This window comes from Neopsephotus bourkii, unplaced genomic scaffold, assembly GCF_033783945.1.
Source record: "Neopsephotus bourkii isolate Nb327-2 ecotype Australia unplaced genomic scaffold, CSIRO-AGI_Nbou_v1 NB_1768, whole genome shotgun sequence".
Lineage (NCBI taxonomy): Eukaryota > Metazoa > Chordata > Aves > Psittaciformes > Psittacidae > Neopsephotus > Neopsephotus bourkii.
Genome location: NW_026902242.1, coordinates 332,048 through 353,623, shown reverse-complemented (window position 1 = coordinate 353,623; position 21,576 = coordinate 332,048). Strand labels below are relative to the sequence as shown.

The 21,576-nt window shown below is 46.6% G+C and overlaps 1 protein-coding gene across 10 annotated transcripts in view; it reads right to left on the bottom strand.

The window, feature by feature from the left end:
* HDAC4 (histone deacetylase 4) overlaps positions 1 to 21,576 on the bottom strand; it is a 210,006-nt gene that overhangs the window by 120,601 nt on the left and 67,829 nt on the right. For all 10 annotated transcript variants that reach the window (XM_061378971.1, XM_061378975.1, XM_061378967.1 and 7 more), the window contains one exon: positions 7,093 to 7,164. In XM_061378971.1, the coding sequence (XP_061234955.1) occupies positions 7,093 to 7,164 (72 nt within the window). The remainder of the gene's footprint in view (positions 1 to 7,092; positions 7,165 to 21,576) is intronic.

Here is a 21,576-nt window from a genome sequence, read left to right as displayed (position 1 = left end):
GGTGGTAACAGGAGCTAGGTGAGGATGGAGAAGGAAAACCCCATGCGGTCCTCTTTGAGAGTTCGTCATGTAGGAAAGCATGAGCATGCAGAAGGAAACCATGGTGGTGCAGCTGAAGTAAAACCACACAGTTCAGTTCTTCAAAGACCCTCCTTGTTGAAGGCAACATCCCATCTTTCAAGGCCTAGATATTTCAGGAGCCAAACCAAAGTTCAACCATTACACATCATCAACTGAGCACGTCAGTGTTCCTAGGGCTTTCTGGCTTAAAGTACCTTGGTTACAGTTTTTATCCATATACTTGGTGACTTGTGTCTAAGTCTAAGTCATTTTTGGGTTTGCAGCAGGTTTTTTTTTGGGAGTAGGTTAGGGAAAAAATGGGGAAAAGGTGATGAAAAGGAAGAGGAAAAGTCTACTTAACCAACCGAGGGCAATGTTCCAGGGCAGCATCTGGAGAGTGCTGCAGTATTTTAGGCATCACTGCACAAGCCATTCACCTGATATTCCCTCCAAGTGCTCAAAGACAAAGCAGAGCCAAATATAGCCCTGAAAATCAATATACACTGGGGAAGAGCTTCTAGGATGCTGATAAATGCATCTTGTGTTGGAAGAGGGATTCCTAAAATCCTAGGAACACAGGTGGCTACAGACCACTGACCTGTGGCATCTATTTCCCCTTTAGCAAGAAACTACCCTGAGTAAATCTGGGCATAAAGCTCTCTGGGTTGCTCCATGATACAGCGAACACCAACATAGGGAATGTGGACCAAAAGCAAACACGCGGCTAATGGAACAGTCCTCAGTGTATCCAAAGGCTCTTCTCTCCATCAGCTGCTTATATAGAAAAGCAAAGCACAGAACAACCTGTCCTTTGGTAGGAAATCAGTAAGGTATCTGCTAAGCAAATCCAGTGCAATATATCGTTATCAGTGTGAATTAATAAACCAAGCAAGGTGAGGGAAGAATAAAGCAACAGCAAGTTGGGCCTTGCAGTGAAGCAAACTTCCCTGCCAGTTGCCTTTCATCTAAGGGAACAGCTCTATATTCCAGTGCTTAAGATGTAAGTGCTGCTTTCAGCTCTTAAGAGAAACAAGTTGTTAATAATTCATCCCACCTCCTCTGTTTGATAACCATTTTCTTGTGGGTTAGGAAGGAGGTGACAGCTAAACATTTTTGCTGAGGCAAAACACACCAAGGCACAGTCTATGAGCTGCAGGCTCCTGCTCTTCCCACCCCACAGGATAAAGACATCCACGTTCTGGACAGAAAACCCCATCTAGCAAGAGAAGTGGTTCAATTCCTTGCAGGACACAGATGCTAAAGTTCAGGCAAGTGATGGCTGGAGCAGCTCTCCTCTGGAGCCAGGCTGAGAGAGCTGGGCTGGGTCAGCCTGGACAAGAGAAGGCTCCTGAAGGGGAGACCTCAGAGCAGCTCCAGTGCCTGAAGGGGCTGCAGGAAACCTGGAAAAGGGCTTTGGACAAGGGCCTGTAGGGACAGGACAAGGGGAATGGCTTTAACCTGCCAGAACAGGGGAGATTGAGAGGAGCTCTTAGGCAGAAGCTCCTTTCCAACCCAAACCAGTCTGGGATTCTATGGTACCCTATCAGGGTGGCACCTCTTGCTTACATTCCCATACGCGCACACAACCCTGCAAGGCACGTGTGCTGATGGAGAGTTAGATTATCCTATGAACATGACTTTGGGTTCAATATTAGTCCAACAAAGAGCTCTGGAAGCTTGAGCTTCCCCAGTACTCCGCATGGAGCTGCCCAGAACCTTTAGATGTGGTAATTCCCTGCCCTGACCTGCATAAATAGCCCCAAATTTGCTGACCACATTCTGCAAAGGGCTTTTTAGTAAAGCACAACAATACAGCAAATCTGAAGACTAAAGTGGTGTGCAAAGCTCTCCTTGCTGAGCAATAGGCTGCAAAAGTGACCTTTAGTAGCATCTATAGCTGGGCAAACACTTTTTATTGTCACTGCATGGGTACCTTTTGAACGTCCAGCTCTGAGCTGGATATAATATCCATTGCTTATTGCAGGTTAACTGGATTTTAACCACCAATGCTTACTATTGATAATTTAGGGGTTTGGGTAGCTGTGTGTGTCCCCCCTAGAACTCCTGGGAGAATAGATCAGGATATCTTTGCTATTAAAGGATAAGCCTTTCTATGTGTGAACTACACTTCTGGAGCATGATAAAACTCTACTGTCCCTGCACTAATACATCCCAGTGTGAACAAGGAGGTGTGGGCCCATGGGGAGCCCCAGCGCTGGCCCATGGGCCAGCAATGTGAACCTGCTTCAAAGCCCCACTGCACCACGCTGCTTTGGTACCTTTCTGAAGGAGCTTTTGAAGCAGAGGCACTATAGAAAACAGACAAGGATGTGAAAACACAGTGCAGGGAGAGGGCATCCCCTTCCTTTGAAAGGGTAAATGAACAAAGGCATGGGATTCTGCTCTGTTAGACCAACCAGGCTACCACTCCCTCTTGGGGACAGGGATTAATCTCTGATTTCAAAAGCCTGTAAAATCATGTAACAATATTAGTCCAGAGGCTCTCGCAAACCATTTATTCATACATACATCAACATCTTCTTTCTTCAAATGAATGTGGCAGTGAGACTGGATAATTAAGCCCAGGAAGAAGAAAAAGCAGAGAACTGCAGTCTCATACATAATCCTCTGCTCATCCCTGCCACACTGCCCTTGCTATTGACAGTGGCATATCCAGAAGAGACATTTTGGGCAGCTTAATGTAGAAGATGCAGTCTGATTGCTAACCGATGGCTGCTGACCATGAGCAGCTTGTGCCCAGGCAGCCAAAAAGCCACCAGCATCCTGGCCTGTATCAGCACCAGTGTAGCGAGCAGGGCCAGGGCAGGGATTGCGCCCCTGCGCTGGGCACTGGTGAGGCTGCACCTCCGATCTTGTGTTCAGTTCTGAGTCCCTCACTACAAGAGGGACATTGAGGTGCTGGAGCGGGGCCAGAGAAGGGCAATGGAGCTGGTGCAGGGCCTGGAGCACAAGTGTGATGGGGAACGGCTGAGGGACCTGGGGGGTTCAGTCTGGAGAAGGCTCAGGGGGGACCTGATCGCTCCCTACAACTGCCTGACAGGAGGATGGAGCCAGGAGGGGGCTGGGCTCTGCTCCCAAGGAACAAGGGATGGGACAAGAGGAAACGGCCCCAAGCTGCACCAGGGCAGGTTTAGATGGAGCTGAGGAGCAATTCCTTCCCCAGAGGCTGCTCAGGCATTGGAACAGGCTGCCCAGGGCAGGGCTGGAGGCACCGTCCCTGCAAGTGATCACACACTGTGGAGACGAGGCCTCAGTGCCATGGGTTAGTGGTGGCTTTGGCAGGACTGGGGAGTGGTTGGACTGGATGAGCTTAAAGGGCTTTTCCAACCTGGTTGAGTCTGTGATTCTGTGATCACCAGCACCATTAGGCCATATCAAGCCCATGTTGCTCTTGTAGAAACTGCTCAGCAGCAGCCACCCCCATGCTTTAACTCACTTGATTCCTAATGCTTTGTAGGATACTACTGTCACCCTCAAAAACCTGTCCTGAAACCACCACTGATCACTGGTCTAACACACACATATCTGAAGTACATGAAACACAGCTTACACAAAGGGAAACTCATTCTACAAAGTACGCTAAATGAAGACCTATGTGATGAGTCTCAAGCATGCTATCAACAGCAAATACCTGATGTTTTTAGGAGGATTATCTACAAAATACCTGGTTATTTACATAATCAAGGTCTTTTAGACTGGCCCTCCAGCTTTGCTCTATTGGAAACTTGAAACATCTCTCAGTTAAAACTCATAGGAAGAAAAAGTGAGAGCTCAAGGAAGCTCTGTCCATCCCTCCTTACATAGGAATCAGTCCCCTTATGCAGACAGCACCGAAGTTCAGTGCTATAAAGAAGAAAACCATTCCAAAAATACCCAAACTTGTGGGACAATTCCCATCCCTGCCACCTATCCAAACCAGACACTGCCACCTCCATGTTCCCTTAGCTGAGAAGCTTTCTCTCCTGCTAATCACGGCTTCTTAATCATCAAGCTATTCCTCTGTGTACCATGCAGTAAGATAAAATGTGTAATCCTCGCTCTGAAGATCTCCAAATTCAGCAAGGAAAGGTTAAGGCCAAGCAAGGTTGCAGAATAACCTCAACAATTTATTCCCTTCCCTCCCATGAGCCAAAGATGCAGTTAACATTCTGAAGCCAGAATGAGAGAAAGCAGCACGATCCAACAGATGATGATATTCCTGGGCAAGATGTGGGTTGGTGCCTTGGTTTACTTCTACAAGCAACTAAGGCATTCAGAAGCACCAATTAGGATACATTTTTGGAAAGAGCAAAAGTCTCCCTTCCTCAGATTAATCCTTAATTTATGGCAAAAGAAGATAGAAATGTTTAGGACTTGGGTATCGGACATCCCTTTCTCACCTTTTCACACCAGAGAACAACGACGAACAAGGGTTAAAGCTCTCCCACACATGGTTCATGGTGATGAGAAACTGTTTTGGGTTCCTACAAACACTCCACAATGATTTTACCATAGAAAGGGTTGGGTTGGAAGGGACCTTAAAGCTCATCCAGCTCCTACCCCCTGCCACAGGCAGGGACACCTTCCACTAGAGCAGGTTGCTCCAAGCCCCTGTGTCCAACCTGGCCTTAGATCTGAGGATAACTGTCCATTGTCCACACTAGTGCTACAAATCAGTCATTTTACCATGGTCAGGATGGGATAAGGATTTAAACAGAATATCCCAGGCTATGATGAAGCAATTTTCCTTAAGCTGTTTTTCAACACCTTTATTTCAGCCATGCCTGAGACTTGGACCAACACCCCACAAACCCACACATAACTTGTTTTTCCAGAGCAATACTTGGTCATGTTCCTCTTTTCTTCTCTCCGAAGGATCTGCAGCAAACTCATAAAGGTAATATGATAAAACCCAGACATGACAATGGTTTTCCCAAGTGGGTAACTCCCACAGCCTGACAGCAGCTTGTAACAGACATTTAAAAGACCCATCAGGGTATGTAAGTCCAGGCTGGCACGAAACTGAAAGCCAGCTGAGGAGCCACTTCCAAGCCAAATGATATTTGCTTGCATTTACAAACATGCTGAAACATCTTTTGGCCAAACAGCTTTTAAACCCTGCTCTGCTAATCCAAATAGGAGATGGACATTTCCAGCCTGTCTATGGACTGCAGGGCTGAAAAGACTGCCCCCAAATACAGCAGAAACTGAGTAAACATAGGGTCTTGTGTGACAAAAGGAACTGCATGACTCCTGTCCAGAGCCAATCCTGCTCTTTGGATAAGGTCTCATTTGCATTCCCAGTCAGTCCTACCCTTCGCCCATTACATGCACAACCAGCCTGAGCTTTCCAGTGTGACACAGGAATTCCCATGGCTCAAGGACTGGCAGAAGACACTGGACACAGATGTTGCTGCCTCTCTCACAAGCTGCTTGCTAACACAGAATCACAGAGTGGTCTGGGTTGAAGGGACCTCAAAGCTCTTCCAGTTCCAACCCCTTGCCCATCACCCCTTGTCCTATCGCTACAGTCCTTGATGAAGTGTCCCTCTGTTCATCCAGGGGCAAACAGAACACTGAACTTTACCATCAGGTTACCCGAGTTGTTAACCAGCACCAGCCTTTGCCCTAAAACACCTCAGAAGGAAACATCAGACATGAGAAGCAAAAAGAAAATGGATTCCAAAACCACCAACCACTACCACGACAGTAAAAAATGAAACCCCATCACATGCACAATTCACAATAGTGGCCATTGATCTCCTGACAGAGAAGAGGACGGTGCCTCCTCTTCTACAGAGCTACAAAACCCAGCTAAGCACATGGATATGAAACAGGGAACACAACACTTAAACCTGAGCTGTGTTACCTCAGTAGGCTTAAAATGAGAACCTCTCCTAGGGTCAGGAAAACAGAACCTCCCCTGACAGACATGTTTTAGAGCACACAGAGAAGGGAAGAGAGGTTTTCTCAGCATCCAAAGCCAAACACTCAGACCTGGTTAAATGAGGATCTCTTCCTTTCCCCCCCTACCAGCACAATAGGTATACCTCCTTCAAAGATTCCTTCCCCAGATACACACTGAAGTCCACAAAAATCTAGGTTAGGTCACAGCCCATCTTCTTTCCCCCTCCCTATAATCTACTGAAGTTGTTTTGAATAAGCTTCGTTTACATCTTTCCAACTTGCATTACCAGAAGCACTTAGATCTCCTGTGAGATCTCTTCCTTAATATCTAAGGACCCGAGGGCATTTTGGAAGGCAACAGAGAAGAGAAAGTTGGGGTTTTGGAAGCTTCTACCTGGAAAGTAGACGAACGCTTGATATATCCTATCATTCCTAGCATAAAGCTCTTTGAACCTGGAAACAAAGCCCTTTAGGAAGAGAGAACAGTGAAACACAGCAGCAGATTGCTTTCTGTGGCATTTTATGTCCTGTGACCAAAAGGCTGGATTCTATCACTCCAAGTGCTGCAGTTTTGAGCTGGAAGATCTCTCTCAGCTCCAGAAGGATGAACAGTGCTTGCTTCGTATCAGGACAAGACCCACAAGATACTGTAGCTGGATCATTAGAAGAGGGAAGCAAAGCAAATAGCCCAGAGCCCAGCACAGTACACTTTGATCAGCCTGTGTTTGCCTCCTGATTTCAACAAGAGCTCCCCTTAATGGGAGCAGCAACTGAAAACCCTCTTTTGCTTCACAGTGCTCCTTTTATGCTGCAAAAGGACACAGAAGGTACTGCTTTCTTCTGCTGTCCTCTCCTTTCCATGTAAACCCAAGCAGCTCCAAGCCAGGTTAAGCCCTCCTTAGCCCCCTGCCAAGCTGTTTAAGACTCCCCAGGGCTGCTCCATCCTCCCTCCACTCCCAAGTCCCACTCACCCAGCCTGGGAAAGTAAATGCTTGCAAGTCCTAACACACTTGATTGCAGCATTTGGCATTTGCATTGTGCTTTCCCCACTTGCAGGATAGAGCTGAGGAACATTTTCCTGCATTCCCAGAATAGGAACAACATTTAATAAGAGTTTCTTCTTACCAGAGCTAGGCATGTGGTTCACTCTAGGTGGATTCAACAGCTCGACTGGCTGGTCTCTGCCAGAAAGCCCATCTGGAAAGAGAGAGAAAATAATGTGAAATCACATCAAGGCTATTTTTAGCTATTCCAAGGATTAGAAACCATAAAAATCACTAACCAATTATCAATGTAAAACAGAGACACAAGTAGCACAAATCAATAGAAACAAGAGCACAAACAGGACAGCTTACAGCGTAACAACTGCATACAATAAAGCATGAAATCAAAGCTACCATAACCCAAATTACACTCAGGTTTTCCTGGCCTTTAAATCCACAACTGTTCCCAATCCTCATCCAAGGCTTATGAACCTTACCATACAATAACTACATTGCAACTCATCCCTCGCTTGAAGAGCTGAGTGAGCTAAGACAGAAAGGCAGCCTTGTGAAGCAGAGTTGAAGAATGGCTGTAATATAGCAGGGAGATGTTAAGGAAACCTGACAAATCACTGCAGGAGATTAAAATGCAGAGACATGCATAACAAGCCCCATTTTGCATAAGTTTGGATTTCAGAAAGGCATTAAAAACATACTTTGTAAATGATATGCAGAAATCCATCTTGCTGAAGCAGTTCTCCATTTAAAAGATTTCAAAGATGGTATCTTGTATGCAGGTAGAGTTAAAACAGAAGAACACAGTAGCTGCTGCTGGAGACTGCCCGACCAGATTTTCTAGTCCCCCATTCCCTTCCCAACCTGCACCCCCCCCAATCAAAGTGGAAGCAAAAAGAGGCAACTAAATGATGTTTTCAGTACTTCGGTTGTGAAGACAGAAAACTTCTCTCAAACCCATTTGGAAATCTCTCCACCTTTGCCAGTTCAGTCTCACTTGTTCTTCTCCAATGCCTTTCTACACGCACAGATAGGATCAAGCCAAACCCTGTCTGGAGACATCAAAGAAGCCACCCCATCTCTTCTCAGACAACGCAAAGGATTATAACAATGTGAAGATGGCAGTGGAACATTTGAAACATACCAAAAATCACCCCCATCACGCTTATTTTCTCCATTCCAGCTTTGTGGAGAGAAAGCCTACCTGACTATTCATCACTTGCATGGGTTTGCCTTCAGTGACCATATCCAAGGATTAGTGTAGCCTCAACAACACAGCAATAAACTATAACTACACTGAGTTCTCCTTCTCAAACAAGTCATTTAGTTTATTCACTTTATCATTTGGGGGGCTTTTGATTTGTTACTTCAAGGCTTTGCTGTACTAGAGTGGCCAATCTACAGTGGTGGGATGACACCTGGCACAAGCAGCAGATGATGATAATAAATGAGGAGGGAACTGGACTGAAGTAGTAGAGCAATACACCAGCACTGAAATATCATCAGTTCCTCAGCAAACTGCATCCCTACTTGCTGCTGAAGCTTCACTGTTCCTGTGCTGGCCATGCCAGCATGGCCCCGGGACCAGGAGCATCCACAGAGAAGTGAGAGCAGCACCAGGAGCCCTTGGTTTTCCTTGGGAGCAGAGTATTTCCAGCATCACTGCTGAGCTATTTCAGAGGAGGAACTATGTATAAAACAGAGCCTTACACCAGCAGCCTGGGTGCTCTGCAGGACAAACCTGGGTCACTGCAGCTCAGACCACCCCCCCCCCATGTTCTACATGCACCCCCAGAGCGTGAGCAGCAGATCAGGGAGGGGATTCTGCCTCTGCTGCGCTCTGGGGAGACCTCAGAGCAGCTCCAGTGCCTAAAGGGGCTCCAGGAAACCTGGAGAGGGGCTTTGGACAAGGGCCTGCAGGGACAGGACAAGGGGAATAGCTTTAACCTGCCAGAACAGGGGCTTCACTCAACAAAACACTGAGCATCTTGGACTCCATCCAGCCTTTGTGCATATGAAAAGCTTTTGAGCTCAAAAGCAAAGCAAAACCAATCCCAGAAGACAATTTGACCTCTTGAAGCAACTGAACATTCCTCTTGTCTCCTCAGCTTCGTACAAGCTAAAGATGCTATTCGAAGCAAAGAAATCATTTCATTTCAAGAGCCTAACCAATCAGTATTTTAGGAAATTGGAAACACCACTGCATTTAATGAAGCATCCTATCTGCTGCCAACACAATACTGCCCAAAAAAACCCCAAACCAAAGCAACCACATACCTTCTGAAAACAGCAAGACAAGGAAGACTTGAAAACCCTACATATGCTCCATTAAATTGTGATTGAGTACTAAAATCCATACACCAAATAGAGCAGGATTCCTCCTTGCTCAGCTCAGCAATGCTGCTGCCCACAAACGCCTTGCTTTGATTGATTCCTTCTCTCAAACACATGAGCTAACCCAACGTCAAACTGCTCAAATAAACCTGAGAACTGAGCATAAAGATGAAGTTTGGAGTCCGAGGCTGTGATTCCGTGCTTTACAGAACTTCAAAAGAGGAAAACCCAACCCTATGCTTTGCATATTCAACAGCATTGCTTCACTGATCCTGTTGCACTATTAACACTGAAAATACGCTGGTCACCTGGGGGGATCTGAGCCTCAAGACAAGTGTGTTTTCAGCTATTGCTGCAGTGGGGTTTCTTCCCACCATCACTGCAGACTCTCTCCTAAGGCAGTTGATGTACAGTTGAATTGTGTGACAAGAGGAAAACACCATGTTTTATGCCAAGAGTGGTCTGGGTCTGCAAATGTCAAACTGACCGCAATCAGTTTCCATGACAAACAAGTTTTATCCCCACCTCCTGCCTTCACAAAGTACTAGCTCCAATCCTCTCCCTGCTTCACCAGGTAGCTACAGAGAGAGCTGTGGCAACTAGAAAACTAAAGGGAAAACACAGAAAGCACTCAAGTTATCTGTGCCACACATGGATGGATCCCTATTCCTGCCTAGAAGGGATTGCACGGGTGCTTCTGCAGTTCCCAGGAAGTGGACAGGGACTGGAAGCAGTTTGTCTGGCTGCCTTGGACAGGCAAACACAATGCAAAGAGGTCAAAAGATGCACTCATTATTTGACTTTCACAAGCCCTGGTTTGAATAGCACTGAGACAAACCAGACTACCCACTAAATATCTTCCAGCTCTTTACTGGCCAAGGGTTTACCTAAGACACTAAAACTAATTGTCAGAAAATATTCGCTTGAATTGATTTTGTATGAAGAAACCTGGAGAGGGGCTTTGGACAAGGGCCTGTAGGGACAGGCCAAGGGGAATGGCTTTAACCTGCCAGAACAGGGGAAACTGAGATGAGCCCTTAGGCAGAAGCTCTTCCCTGTGAGGGTGCTGAGGCGCTGGCACAGGGTGCCCAGAGAAGCTGTGGCTGCCCCATCCCTGGCAGTGTTCAAGGCCAGGTTGGACACAGGGGCTTGGAGCAACCTGCTCTAGTGGAAGGTGTCCCTGCCTGTGGCAGGGATTTGGAACTGGATGAGCTTTAAGGTCCCTTTAACTCAAACCATTCCTTGGTGCTATGACTCAATCTGATTTTACCAAGACCACCAGAGCAGCACAGAGCTGAACTGTCCCAGGTGTACCCGTTGGGCTGGACTGGATAGATCTATCTTAGAGTTACTGGCACCTGGTGATGAAGCAGTGCCTGCAGAGCTTCCAGTCCAAGGGCAAAACACATTGCATCGTTCACGGAGCCTGGAAGGAAGCAGACAGCAGCCTGCCTGATGTACGGCTCGACTTGGAGAACATTTAGTGTAGCTTCATTTCCAGATGGGTATTTCTTCTCATTAATTAATAAGATGAAGCCATTATTAATAGATGGGATCTTAACACTTTATTTTTATCCTAGTCAGTTCCAAAGAGTCACAGAAGTTGCTTTAAAAATCTCAGCAGGACAGGTTTGGAAGTAGCTAGGATTTCAGGATTCAAACCTGTGGAAAACAGCAAAGCCAAGATAAGATGGTTCTAGGATACTCCACAATAAGACAAAATCATGGATAAAACCCCTCTGAAAAGAAAAAGCCGCAAAATGAACAACAACATCCAATGCAAATCCAAAACCAGATGAGGAAGTATTACTAAAGACAAATAATGAACAAACCCAGAAGGCTGAAGCATCCAGTGAGCTCTTCCAGCAAACTGGAAGCAGCCTGACTACCATTAATTGTTGAGTTTCAAAACACAGGGCACAACTGGGAAAGGAGACGTTATTTAAATAGTTTTCCATGTATTCAGATCTTTCAACCCAATGCAAATCACCTTGCCCTGCTTAGATGCCTTGACTAAAGTGCTGAACAACTGACAAGTCTCTCTAAAGGGCACCTGGAGTAAAAGAAAAGTTCTATAGGGATATGGAAGTCAAACTTTAGGAGAGGCAAGAGTAAGAGGTACAGAAAATGGTGTAATTGACTAGGATTGGGGTTCATGAAAGAAAGGAGAAGTTTAAGAGACAGAATGAGTAATTAAATAAGCAGGAAACAGGAAAAGCAAGGGGAAGGTGAAGCAGGCAAATGCTGTGTTTCCCTGTCAGAATGGCTCGCAAACAAGGTTGGATTTCACTTGAGTTGAATAAAAAGACATGAAAGCAAAACCAAACCTTCCCCCAATCCACACTGAGGGTCTACATAGGGCACATCTGTAAGAATCATAGAATCACACAGCGATTTGAGTTGGAAGTGGCATTAGAGCTCATCCAGCTCCAAGCCCCTGCCACGAGCAGGGACACCTTCCACTAGAGCAGGTTGCTCCAAGCCCCTGTGTCCAACCTGGCCTTGAACACTGCCAGGGATGGGGCAGCCACAGCTTCTCTGGGCACCCTGTGCTAGGGCAGTGATTCAGAAGACATGAAGTTCATTCAGGATGTATTAGCAGATGCATATGCAACCCAATAGGTTCCCAGTCTTCTTTAGGGCAACACTTCCTGGAAAAGACTTCACTCCACAGCAGCAATTGGTTCTTTCTGAGAAGGCAGGGAATTATGTCCCAAAACCTAAGACCTTGCCAGTGAACTGCTATCCATGTCCTCCGTACAAGCTACTGCCACCTACCATTCGCTGCTTCGGGTTCCTTTCCAAGCTGGTTCAGAGGCTGCTTGGCACACAACCTGCAAAACCTCCAATGGACTCCACTGTTCTCAGGCACACAGAAGGAACCAGGGTTTTTTGTTTACCTGTTCCCAGTTCTTGGATGAAACCATGGGAATATAGAGTAAAACTGTTGAGCCATAAGACATCAGCAACAGTCGCAAGTGATGAACTATAGGACTGTTTCTTTGCAAGGCAGTTAACAGATGATTTGTGCTGGTTTTAAGCCAGAAACATGCAGCTCAAAAGCTTGCCTCTCTCCCTTCAGAGCCAAAACACAAAGAAGCTGTAACCTCTCAGTGCCCAATAGATAAGAAGCCTCAGACAGCACAAGGCAGTCAAGCCTAAGACAAAAAAAGGGCCATCGGTTGGCATCTGAGATACTATCCCAACCACATCGCTCAATAGCGTGCAACTAAAAGTAAGCTGCTGCTAAGGTCTGAAAGAAAGGGGATGTTTCTGGATCAATAAGCCCTGAATTTGTAGGTGTCATCAAGCAAACAGTTTCCTGTTCTCCTTGCTGCTTTCTAATAAAACTGGGAACCTGGCTCACAAAGAAAAGATGCATTCCCCTTCTTGCACCCATGTCTACACTTCAACACAACAACACTGTACTTGAGAGAAGAGGTCCAAGACATAATGAACCTCACAGTTATCTTCACTCAAGAGCTAAATAAGCTACTGCGTGCTTGACCAGGGTTACTCTTAAAGCCTGCACCAACAGGAGCTCTGCCAGGAGCAGCTTTCACTTGGGAGCAGGCGCTTGGAGCAAGCCCCTGGCTGCCCCGCTTCCCATCCTTCTCCACATCCTGTGGTTTTGGTTGCATCTAAGCACGGAGACTGGACTTTTTCAGGGGAAACACTTGAAACTCAACCCAAAACACCCTTCAACTCACTTAACACGCTGAGACACTAATGGAGACTTGGGTTCAAGGTGTAAGGTTTCCCTGTCCATGGCAGGAGTTGGAACTGGATGAGCTTTAAGGCCCCTTCCAACCTAAACCAGTCTGGGATTGTATGATTCAGTGACTGGACTAAATGAAGTCCTAAAGCCAGGTTCAAACACCTCCTCAGCATTATCTGCTGTGCTCCACAGAGCTGATCCTCTGTTTGGTACTTGCCATCACAAGCTCCACCCCTCTGATGAAGGCTGCTTAGTGGTCTACAAGCCAGCAGGAGCCTCAGCTTATAATCACGCTGCTGTCATCACCTTACAAGGAGGTACACCCTCTGAAATGAACTCCTCACTGGCACTGCCCACAACAACTCCATGGACCTATTCCAGGCCCAAAACATCTAGGTTTTGACCCATTACCACTATATAACGTACCATAATCCCATTATATAAAGTCACCTTGCACTTTATATCCAAGTTGTGGGGCTGGTTTCGTTAAGCGAGTGCTTCTGATATCGTTGTATTTCTCCAATCAGACTATGCACTACCCTTGTGGGATGCCAAGCAGTTCAAACAGGATCACTGAGGAATAAAAGCCTCCAACCATGACCATTAAGCACAGTCTACCCAACCATCCTGACTTGCATTTTAACGCCTGCAGCATGGAACACCAAGTGAAAACATGAGTTCTGAGAATGGGAATTATCAGGGACCTATTATTTATTTGTCTACTCATTTGAAATACACGGGGGGGGGGACTTCAGCATTTACAAGAAAGCAATTAAAGCAGCAAATGGATTATTTCTCTTTAAACCTATGAGAAAATGCTCAGTGCATATTTCCTCTCTAATTTGTCTGCACTCAAGGAGCTATTTTTGGAAGTCTCCCTAGACTGTATTGTAGCACCACATGTACTGTAATGGCATTTTAATTAGCCCAGAGAGCTGGAAGATGCACTGTGCATCCAAAAGAGAAGCAGGCTAACAAAATGAGAGCATCCTTCCCTTCGTTCAGATTTACAGTCGAAATACCAATTCTGGCTTCAATTGGAATGGGCTGCTAGAAAACCCCAGAGCATCAGAACAGCCTACAGAATACAACAGAAACAAACCTAGGAATTAAGCACTATTTACTTGTATTTTAAGTGTGGATGGTAAGAAGGAAATGCTTCAGACAGAACAGGGGAGAGGAGGAGAGGAGACAATAAAGACATAATTGGGCTCTCAATATGTTAGGTTTAGGCCTGCAAGTCTAATGAATCAAATGCCCCATTAGATGAAAGCTAATCCAATCCTGGTTATACAGGGTTGGGTTTTGTGTTCTACGGTTTGGGTTTTTAGTTATTTTTAGCACTACTACGACATCTAACACCCAAGTTAGCCACCTGCCAATGAGCGATACAGCACAAAACCCTCAGCAGCATGGTCCGGTATGTATTTCATTTGCTGTAATTCTGACTTCTTTCTCCCTGCGCTGGGCACTGGCGAGGCTGTACCTCAAATCCTCTGTGCAGTTCTAGGCCCCTCACTACAACAGAGACATTGAGGTGCGGGAGCAGGGCCAGAGAAGGGCAATGGAGCTGGTGCAGGGCCTGGAGCACAAGTGTGATGGGGAACGGCTGAGGGACCTGGGGGGTTCAGTCTGGAGAAGAGAAGGCTCAGGGGGGACCTGATTGCTCCCTACAACTGCCTGACAGGAGGATGGAGCCAGGAGGGGCTGGGCTGTGCTCCCAAGGAACAAGGGATGGGACAAGGGGAAATGGCCACAAGCTGCACCAGGGCAGGTTTAGATGGAGCTGAGGAACAATTCCTTCCCCACAGGCTGCCCAGGGCAGGGCTGGAGTCACCATCCCTTCACACCCCATGTAGACGAGGCCCTCAGTCTCATGGTGGCCTTGGCAGTGCTGGTGAATGGTTGGACTTGATGAGCTTAAAGGGTTTTTCCAACCTGATTGATTCTGTGAATCTATCCCTACTTTTGATGCAGCAGAAACTAAGTCAGGCTGATGCCTACCTCGCTTCCAGAAGAGGCTGATGTAGCTGGAATCAAAACCTCCTCCCTGCCCTTGACAACAGCGATGACTCCAGTGCCATTCATAGCTCCAGACATCTTGTGGAAGGTACCCCTGAAGCCAGCAGCTGAACGACCACAGCACTCAATACCTTACAAGCAAGAACTATGATGGTATCAGAAGATACTCAGGGGTAGTATCTACAAGAGCTTCACACTACTTTCCTACGCAGAACATAGTGAAGATAAACCCAACGGATCCCACTTTGGTTACCATCAAAGTAAAAAGCACGTAGTAAAAAAGTAGCCTTTAATGTATTACTAGGAAGTTATCCTAGAAGTAAAATACCTAAGCTCCATCACAACAGGAAATGCTGTTGTCCCTCAAGGTGTTCACAGATTAATACCCAAATGCCAACATACTCCTTTTCAAATGCCAAAAGCATAAAAGCATTGTGCTCCATTTCCTGTGCCATTCTTTGCCTTAACTCTCTGCAGTGGGAGGATAATGCAATTCCTACTAAACAGAGAACCATAGAATGGCTTGGGTTGGAAAGGACCTGACACACAACAACATTCAGTCTTTTCAACAGACTCCGATGACTTGATCCGCACAAGATATGGAAGCTGGTTCAAACTGAAACAGGGGAAGTTCAGGTTGGAGATAAGGCAGAAGCTCTTCCCTGTGAGGGTGCTGAGGCTCTGGCACAGGGTGCCCAGAGAAGCTGTGGCTGCCCCATCCCTGGCAGTGTTGGAGGCCAGGTTGGACACAGGGGCTTGGAGCAACCTGCTCTAGTGGAAGGGGTCCCTGCCTGTGGCAGGGGGTTGGGAATGGATGAGCTTTGACATCCCTTCCAACCCAAACCAGGCTGGGATTCGATGAGTCTATGCCGTTTTGGAAATCCACGTTAATAAAAGTATCTTTCCATGCAAATGCAAGGAACCAAAGGGTTGTGGTAATCTCTTCATTAGACCAAAGAGAGAAAGTTCCCTGAATGCAGTCCAATATCCCACACAAACAAAGCATTAGGTGGAGAGGAACATAAAAAGGGCACTGTACTTGCTATTTCCTCAATGTGGTCATTCTTCCCTTTGTAATTTATGTCTGGTTTCCCTGTATAGCCAAAACTATCCATATTTAATGTTGTTTTCCATTTCATTCTTCTGTAACAAGTTTCCAAGTCAGCTTGTTTGGTACACAGAAAATAACCACAAAGCCTAATCACAGACAAGCTCCATCACTCACATAGTAGAGATAAAGCCAGCATCCTACACCCTGAGCACTTCCTGCACCTTGGTAGTCTGAGAGCTTACTCAGTCCCACTCGGGTGAGATAGGAACCCAAGAAACACACCTGCTTGTACCCAACACCAAACACCCACCCAGCAAATGCTGCCGACCACGACAATGGATCCAACACCAGTGTCCCAACCGTTCCCAAACACACCCTGACTCCGACGGTAAGAGCCAGCTCAGCCTCCACTTGAGAACTTCAACACCTCCCATGAGCGATGTTCTCCTCACACAACCACTGATCAACCTGAACATCTAACCATGATAATTCTCCACTTATAGGCACTGCTGTCTCCTTCCCTACACACAGTCACAGTCAAGCATGCCATATCAGGACAGCAACTGTGTCAAAGCCTCTATTTTAGGCTTAGCTTACCCAGTCCTTTCCAGCAGCCTCTCTTCTGCAGCCATCAGAAGGTATTGGTGGTGGGCATCCAACACCTTCTCCTGCTTAGCACTACCTCAAAACCTAGCTCAGGGTTTCCATCACATGAAGAATAAAACACATCATTGTGTCTGTGCCTCCCAGAGTGCCTGGAGGATCCCACAGGATCCCACTATGTCCTGATGTTAAATCCATCTCATGCGAGATGCTGCACACAGAACCAACCTGGTACTTCGTATGGCACTTCCCCATTACCCCAGCTCTACCAGATGGAAAGTCAATGACTATCAACACCAGGACACAGGAAAACTGTCCCAGTCTACCCATTCCTGATACAACACCAGTGATTAACTACTAGATTTAGACAGAATCATGGAATGGTTTGTGTTGGAAGGAGCCTTAAGGCTCATTCAGTTCCAACTGCACCCTCAAAGGGAAGAGCTTCTGGCTAAGAGCTCATTTCAATCTCCCCTCTGGCAGGTTCAAGCCATGAAGACAGTCCATATGCACTGTCTTCATGTCAACTGATGTACAGGGTTCTAAAATTTAGACTTCATATATTTTTAAATCCCAAGGAAAGGGAAAAAAAAAATAAGCATCACTTCCAAGCATCTAAAAGTAGCTTCCACTTCCACAGACTTGGTGGAACAGCAATTTCCCCCTTTGCAACGAAGGAGCAGAGACTCTGCTGTTTCTTGCTATAAATATATCCATAGATATTTCTGCTGGCACGAAGCGCTTTAGTTTTCAAGGCAAGAGATTCATCGACTCTTCCGGAGAGCTCCATCCTTCCCAGCTTTTGTTCTGTCACTGAGCACACGCTCCTGGCAGGAGAGGAGGAGGGGACAATCTGCCACCATCTGCAGGGTGCTCTCCATCTGAAAAGGTGCCTGTCCTCCAGAAATCAGCACAGGCCAAGCTTCAAACTGGAATCTTGTGTTCAACCAACAGATTTCATCCAAGTGGTGCTATGCAAAATGTTCCTTGTTCCCTGCTGAGCGCAGGGAAGGGGTTTGGGGTTGGTTTGGGTTTGATTTGGCTTTTTGGGGTCGGGTTGGTTGGGAGATTTGGGGTTTTTAGACTTTTCTATCCATCTTTCTATCTCTGCAGTGCTCAAGGCCAGTTTGGACAGGGTGACATGGTCTAGTGTGAGGTGTCCCTGCCCGTGACAAGGGGTTGGAACTGGATGAGCTTAAGGTCCTTTCATAGCCAAAACCATTCTACAATCCTTCCTGTTATGTGGATATGGTGAAGTCAGTATTCCACAATCACTGCTAAGTATTTCAACAGGAGATCAGTATTATCAATGTGAGGTCCTTCATCTGCTGAGCCAGATCCCAGGAAATTTCAGCCCACCAAAAGAAGCCAGCTCCACAGGATCCCCTTGGCATTCAGTAGGAGAGGTGCTGCTGGCACCCGGCCATTTCCCAATCACAGCCTATTCAGAACACATGAATTCAGGGTTGATAGCTACACATTCCCAGATACAATGACGCTTGAATCCAAACGAACACTCCAGTAGGCTTTCAGAACTGATTGGTGATACAAAAATGAAGCAAGGAAAGAAAAAAACACCTTGAAATTATCTGTAATTGTCAGCAAGTGGAGACCTAGGAAGCATGTTATAAAGGCAGGAGGAGAAGGTTCAATAACCTGCTTGATTTCCCCTTCTCTCTAGTTGAATAAGCTGTCAGGAAGAAATCCAGCTGAAACATAGCCTGGCTCTTCTAGAGGTTTAAACAAGCCTCCAGCTCCTGCCCTCATAGGACACTATGTACAAGGCAATAAGTTACCAAGTGAAGAAAAGGCTTTGCCTCCTTAAAGAGGGAAGGAACTCTACGTTAACATGACTGTGGGTGTCCTTCCTCACCCCAGCCTGCATTTAAGGTAGCACACACTGCAAATCAGGCTTCTCCACAAGCCTATTTCCAAGGCAGGCTGTGTCCAAAGGCTCTGAGCCTTTCCACAGCAGCAAAGGGAAGGGATAATAATGACTCAGCAACCCATTACACTGATGCTTTCAGAAAACAAAATAACCCAGGGAAAATTCCTGGATGAAGCAGAGGGCAGGGAGAAAAGAAGCAAAGGGAACTCATTCTTGGATCGCTCCCTGGACACTGCCGGCAATAGGAATCATCTCCAAATGCACTACAAAGCAGATGCTTTCTCTCCTTACAACCTGCAGCTTCTGGAGTGGATGGCAGAATTGGGAAGACCAGAGGAAAAAAGGGAGATTTGTTGAGGAAAATAGAGACACAGAAACAGGACCATCAGCAAACAGAGCAGGATATGGCCTGGGCATTCCTGCTTTCCACACAGCTTGTCAGAGACCTCCAGCTTCAGAAGCTTGAGTGAGAGGTCTAGAGGGCTCTTCTCCCTGATGTCATGCCAATGTTAGTCAATGTACATCAGGACACCACACTTGGAAACAACAGCAGTTCTATGGATGCTGGTGCCTTGCAACTTTGTCCCTATGTATCACAGTAACCACAGCTCCCCTCTCCTCCAAGGCTTGAATCATGGAGGACAACGTGACTTGTTTAAACCTGGCTCCCTGCATCTTCACATGCATCCATCAGACCGGCAGAATGCATCATGAACCCATCCTGAGGGACACCAGCCTGCTGCCATCTACCCAGTGCCAGGGTAGCCTGGCTCCAGAGCAGAGCTGCTCCAGCCCTCACATCTTGAGGCCATGAAGAACACCACTTGTCATTGGTCTCCACTTGGACATTGAGCCATTGACCAATTGACCACAACTCATTGAGTGTGACCATGCAGTCAATTCCTTATCCACCGAGTGGTGCATCCATCACACCCATGCCTTTCCAGTTTACAGACAAGGATGTTGTGCAGATAATGTCAAATGCCTTGCACAAGTCCAGGTAGATGATGTCAGCTGCTTCTCCCTCATCCATCAATGCCAGAGCCCCAAAGTAGAAAGTCGTAGAAGGCCACCACCTTTGTCAGGCATGATATGCCTTTAGTGAAACCATGCTTGTGTCACCAATCACCCTTTATTGTCCATGTGCCTCAGCATAGTTTCTACATAGAAACTATGGAAATCTATGGAAATGCCCATGATCTTGCTGGGCAACAGTGAGAAATCCTTCTGTTTTAAGGATCAGAGACAAGCTGGCCTACTAGCAGCCTAACCTGCAATCCACCCTAAGCTCACTGAAGACAGCAACCAGATATAAGATGCCACCACCTCTCTCAAAAAGGCAAAAAGACACGTTTTGTTTCCTTGCTGTGGTTGTATTTTGGGTACATACACATAAAATAAGGGAATTGGTAAAGTTTGGGCCATTATCTCTGTGCAGTCATATAATAGGGTATTCAGACAAAGTAGTTACGACCAGAAACAGCCCAGTGAGGGAGAGCTGCAATAGCATCAGTGTGTGAAGGAGCATCCACATGAAAGGAGCAAGCCCCAGTCTCCAGGGTTTTCACCTACTGAATTCATTCATGGTGATGCTCTGGGTGAAGCTGCCATGCACCCCCAAAAAACTACCCATGTCCAAAGATCAAAATCCTTTCAAATATCCTCATTCAGGCTTCTCAAAACAGAAGAGCCAATGGAGACAGTGCCCAGCAAAAGGCAACCGTTTCATCAAAATCATCAGTTCAACCCCAAAATGATCCTGGTAAAGCACTGACGAGACACACGCTTTGTATGGAGAGCACTGGAGAGAGCCCACAGAAGACAGGTCAGGGTGTATCTGCCCACACTCACATGAGAGGACGACAGTAAAGAGCTTTTGCTGCTGGCATGATACCAGCAACAGCAAGAAGACGCCTTTTGCTTCTAGTCAGAAAGAGGAAAGGCATTAATGTACCTTCTGAACCACTCCTGACTGCATGTTGGTAGTGGTCCATCAATAGAGTCCAGAAAGCTCTTCCCAGCTGGCTCTCCCCAGCTCACATCACAGCTGCAGCTCATCTTTCCAGGATTATGGAGGGTCTTGTTTTGGGTTTAGGCACGTTTCAACACGCAGATACTTCTGTTCCAAGAAAGTATTTAATGTTTCCTATTATTGCATTCAGCACCAGCACATGCATCTGGCAGGCATTTCCAGGCTTGTGCCATTAACTTGGAGCATGGAAGAAGTATCATCACCCAGGCTCTTCCAAAACCTCACTTGCCAACAGAGAAAGCACAAGTGGTACCCCCTTACAACCACTGAAAGCCAAGAAAGCTCCTCAGTACCTGACCTTGTTGAACACTGCCTGTGCCCCAAGCCCTGGTTGCTCCTGAGCTTGCCAACCAACCCCTGAGGCAGGCTCCCTCGAATAAGGCTCTCCAGCTTGCTTCCAGATTTGCTTCTCATAACAGGATGCACTGTTTTAACTGCTGGCTGTAGAGCTGGACATTGGAGAAGGTGCTAGAAATGGATGGGAAAGGAAAGCAGAACTGACCTGATATCCAGCTGAACACCACCACCTCAGAAGCATAAAGAGATGTTTCGGAGGATGCAACACAAGCATCCAAGGATGTTGCCATGTGTTCCTCTACATTACACTCCAGAAACCTCTGATTTTCATCCATGAGATTACACAGGCTTCATCCCACATGATTCCAGGTCTGAGTTTCTACTCAGGCCCTTCCACTGCAGCAATTCCTTATGCTCTATGGGTTCTTCACATCTAAAGCCCCTTCCAATCTGCTCAGGGTGGTTCAGTACACTTGGATCTGTGAGACTAGGTACACTAGGACATGTTTCCATTTGGATCAACTGTGTGCTGTGTGTACAAAATCTGTTGCATTTCTCACGCACCTAAGCCTCCCTGGATCTCTTCTCTTGCCTAGGAGAAAGCCAGGCTGGTTTACGCTGTCACTACTCCCTGTTGTTGACGGAGATGGAAATCACATTCTCATG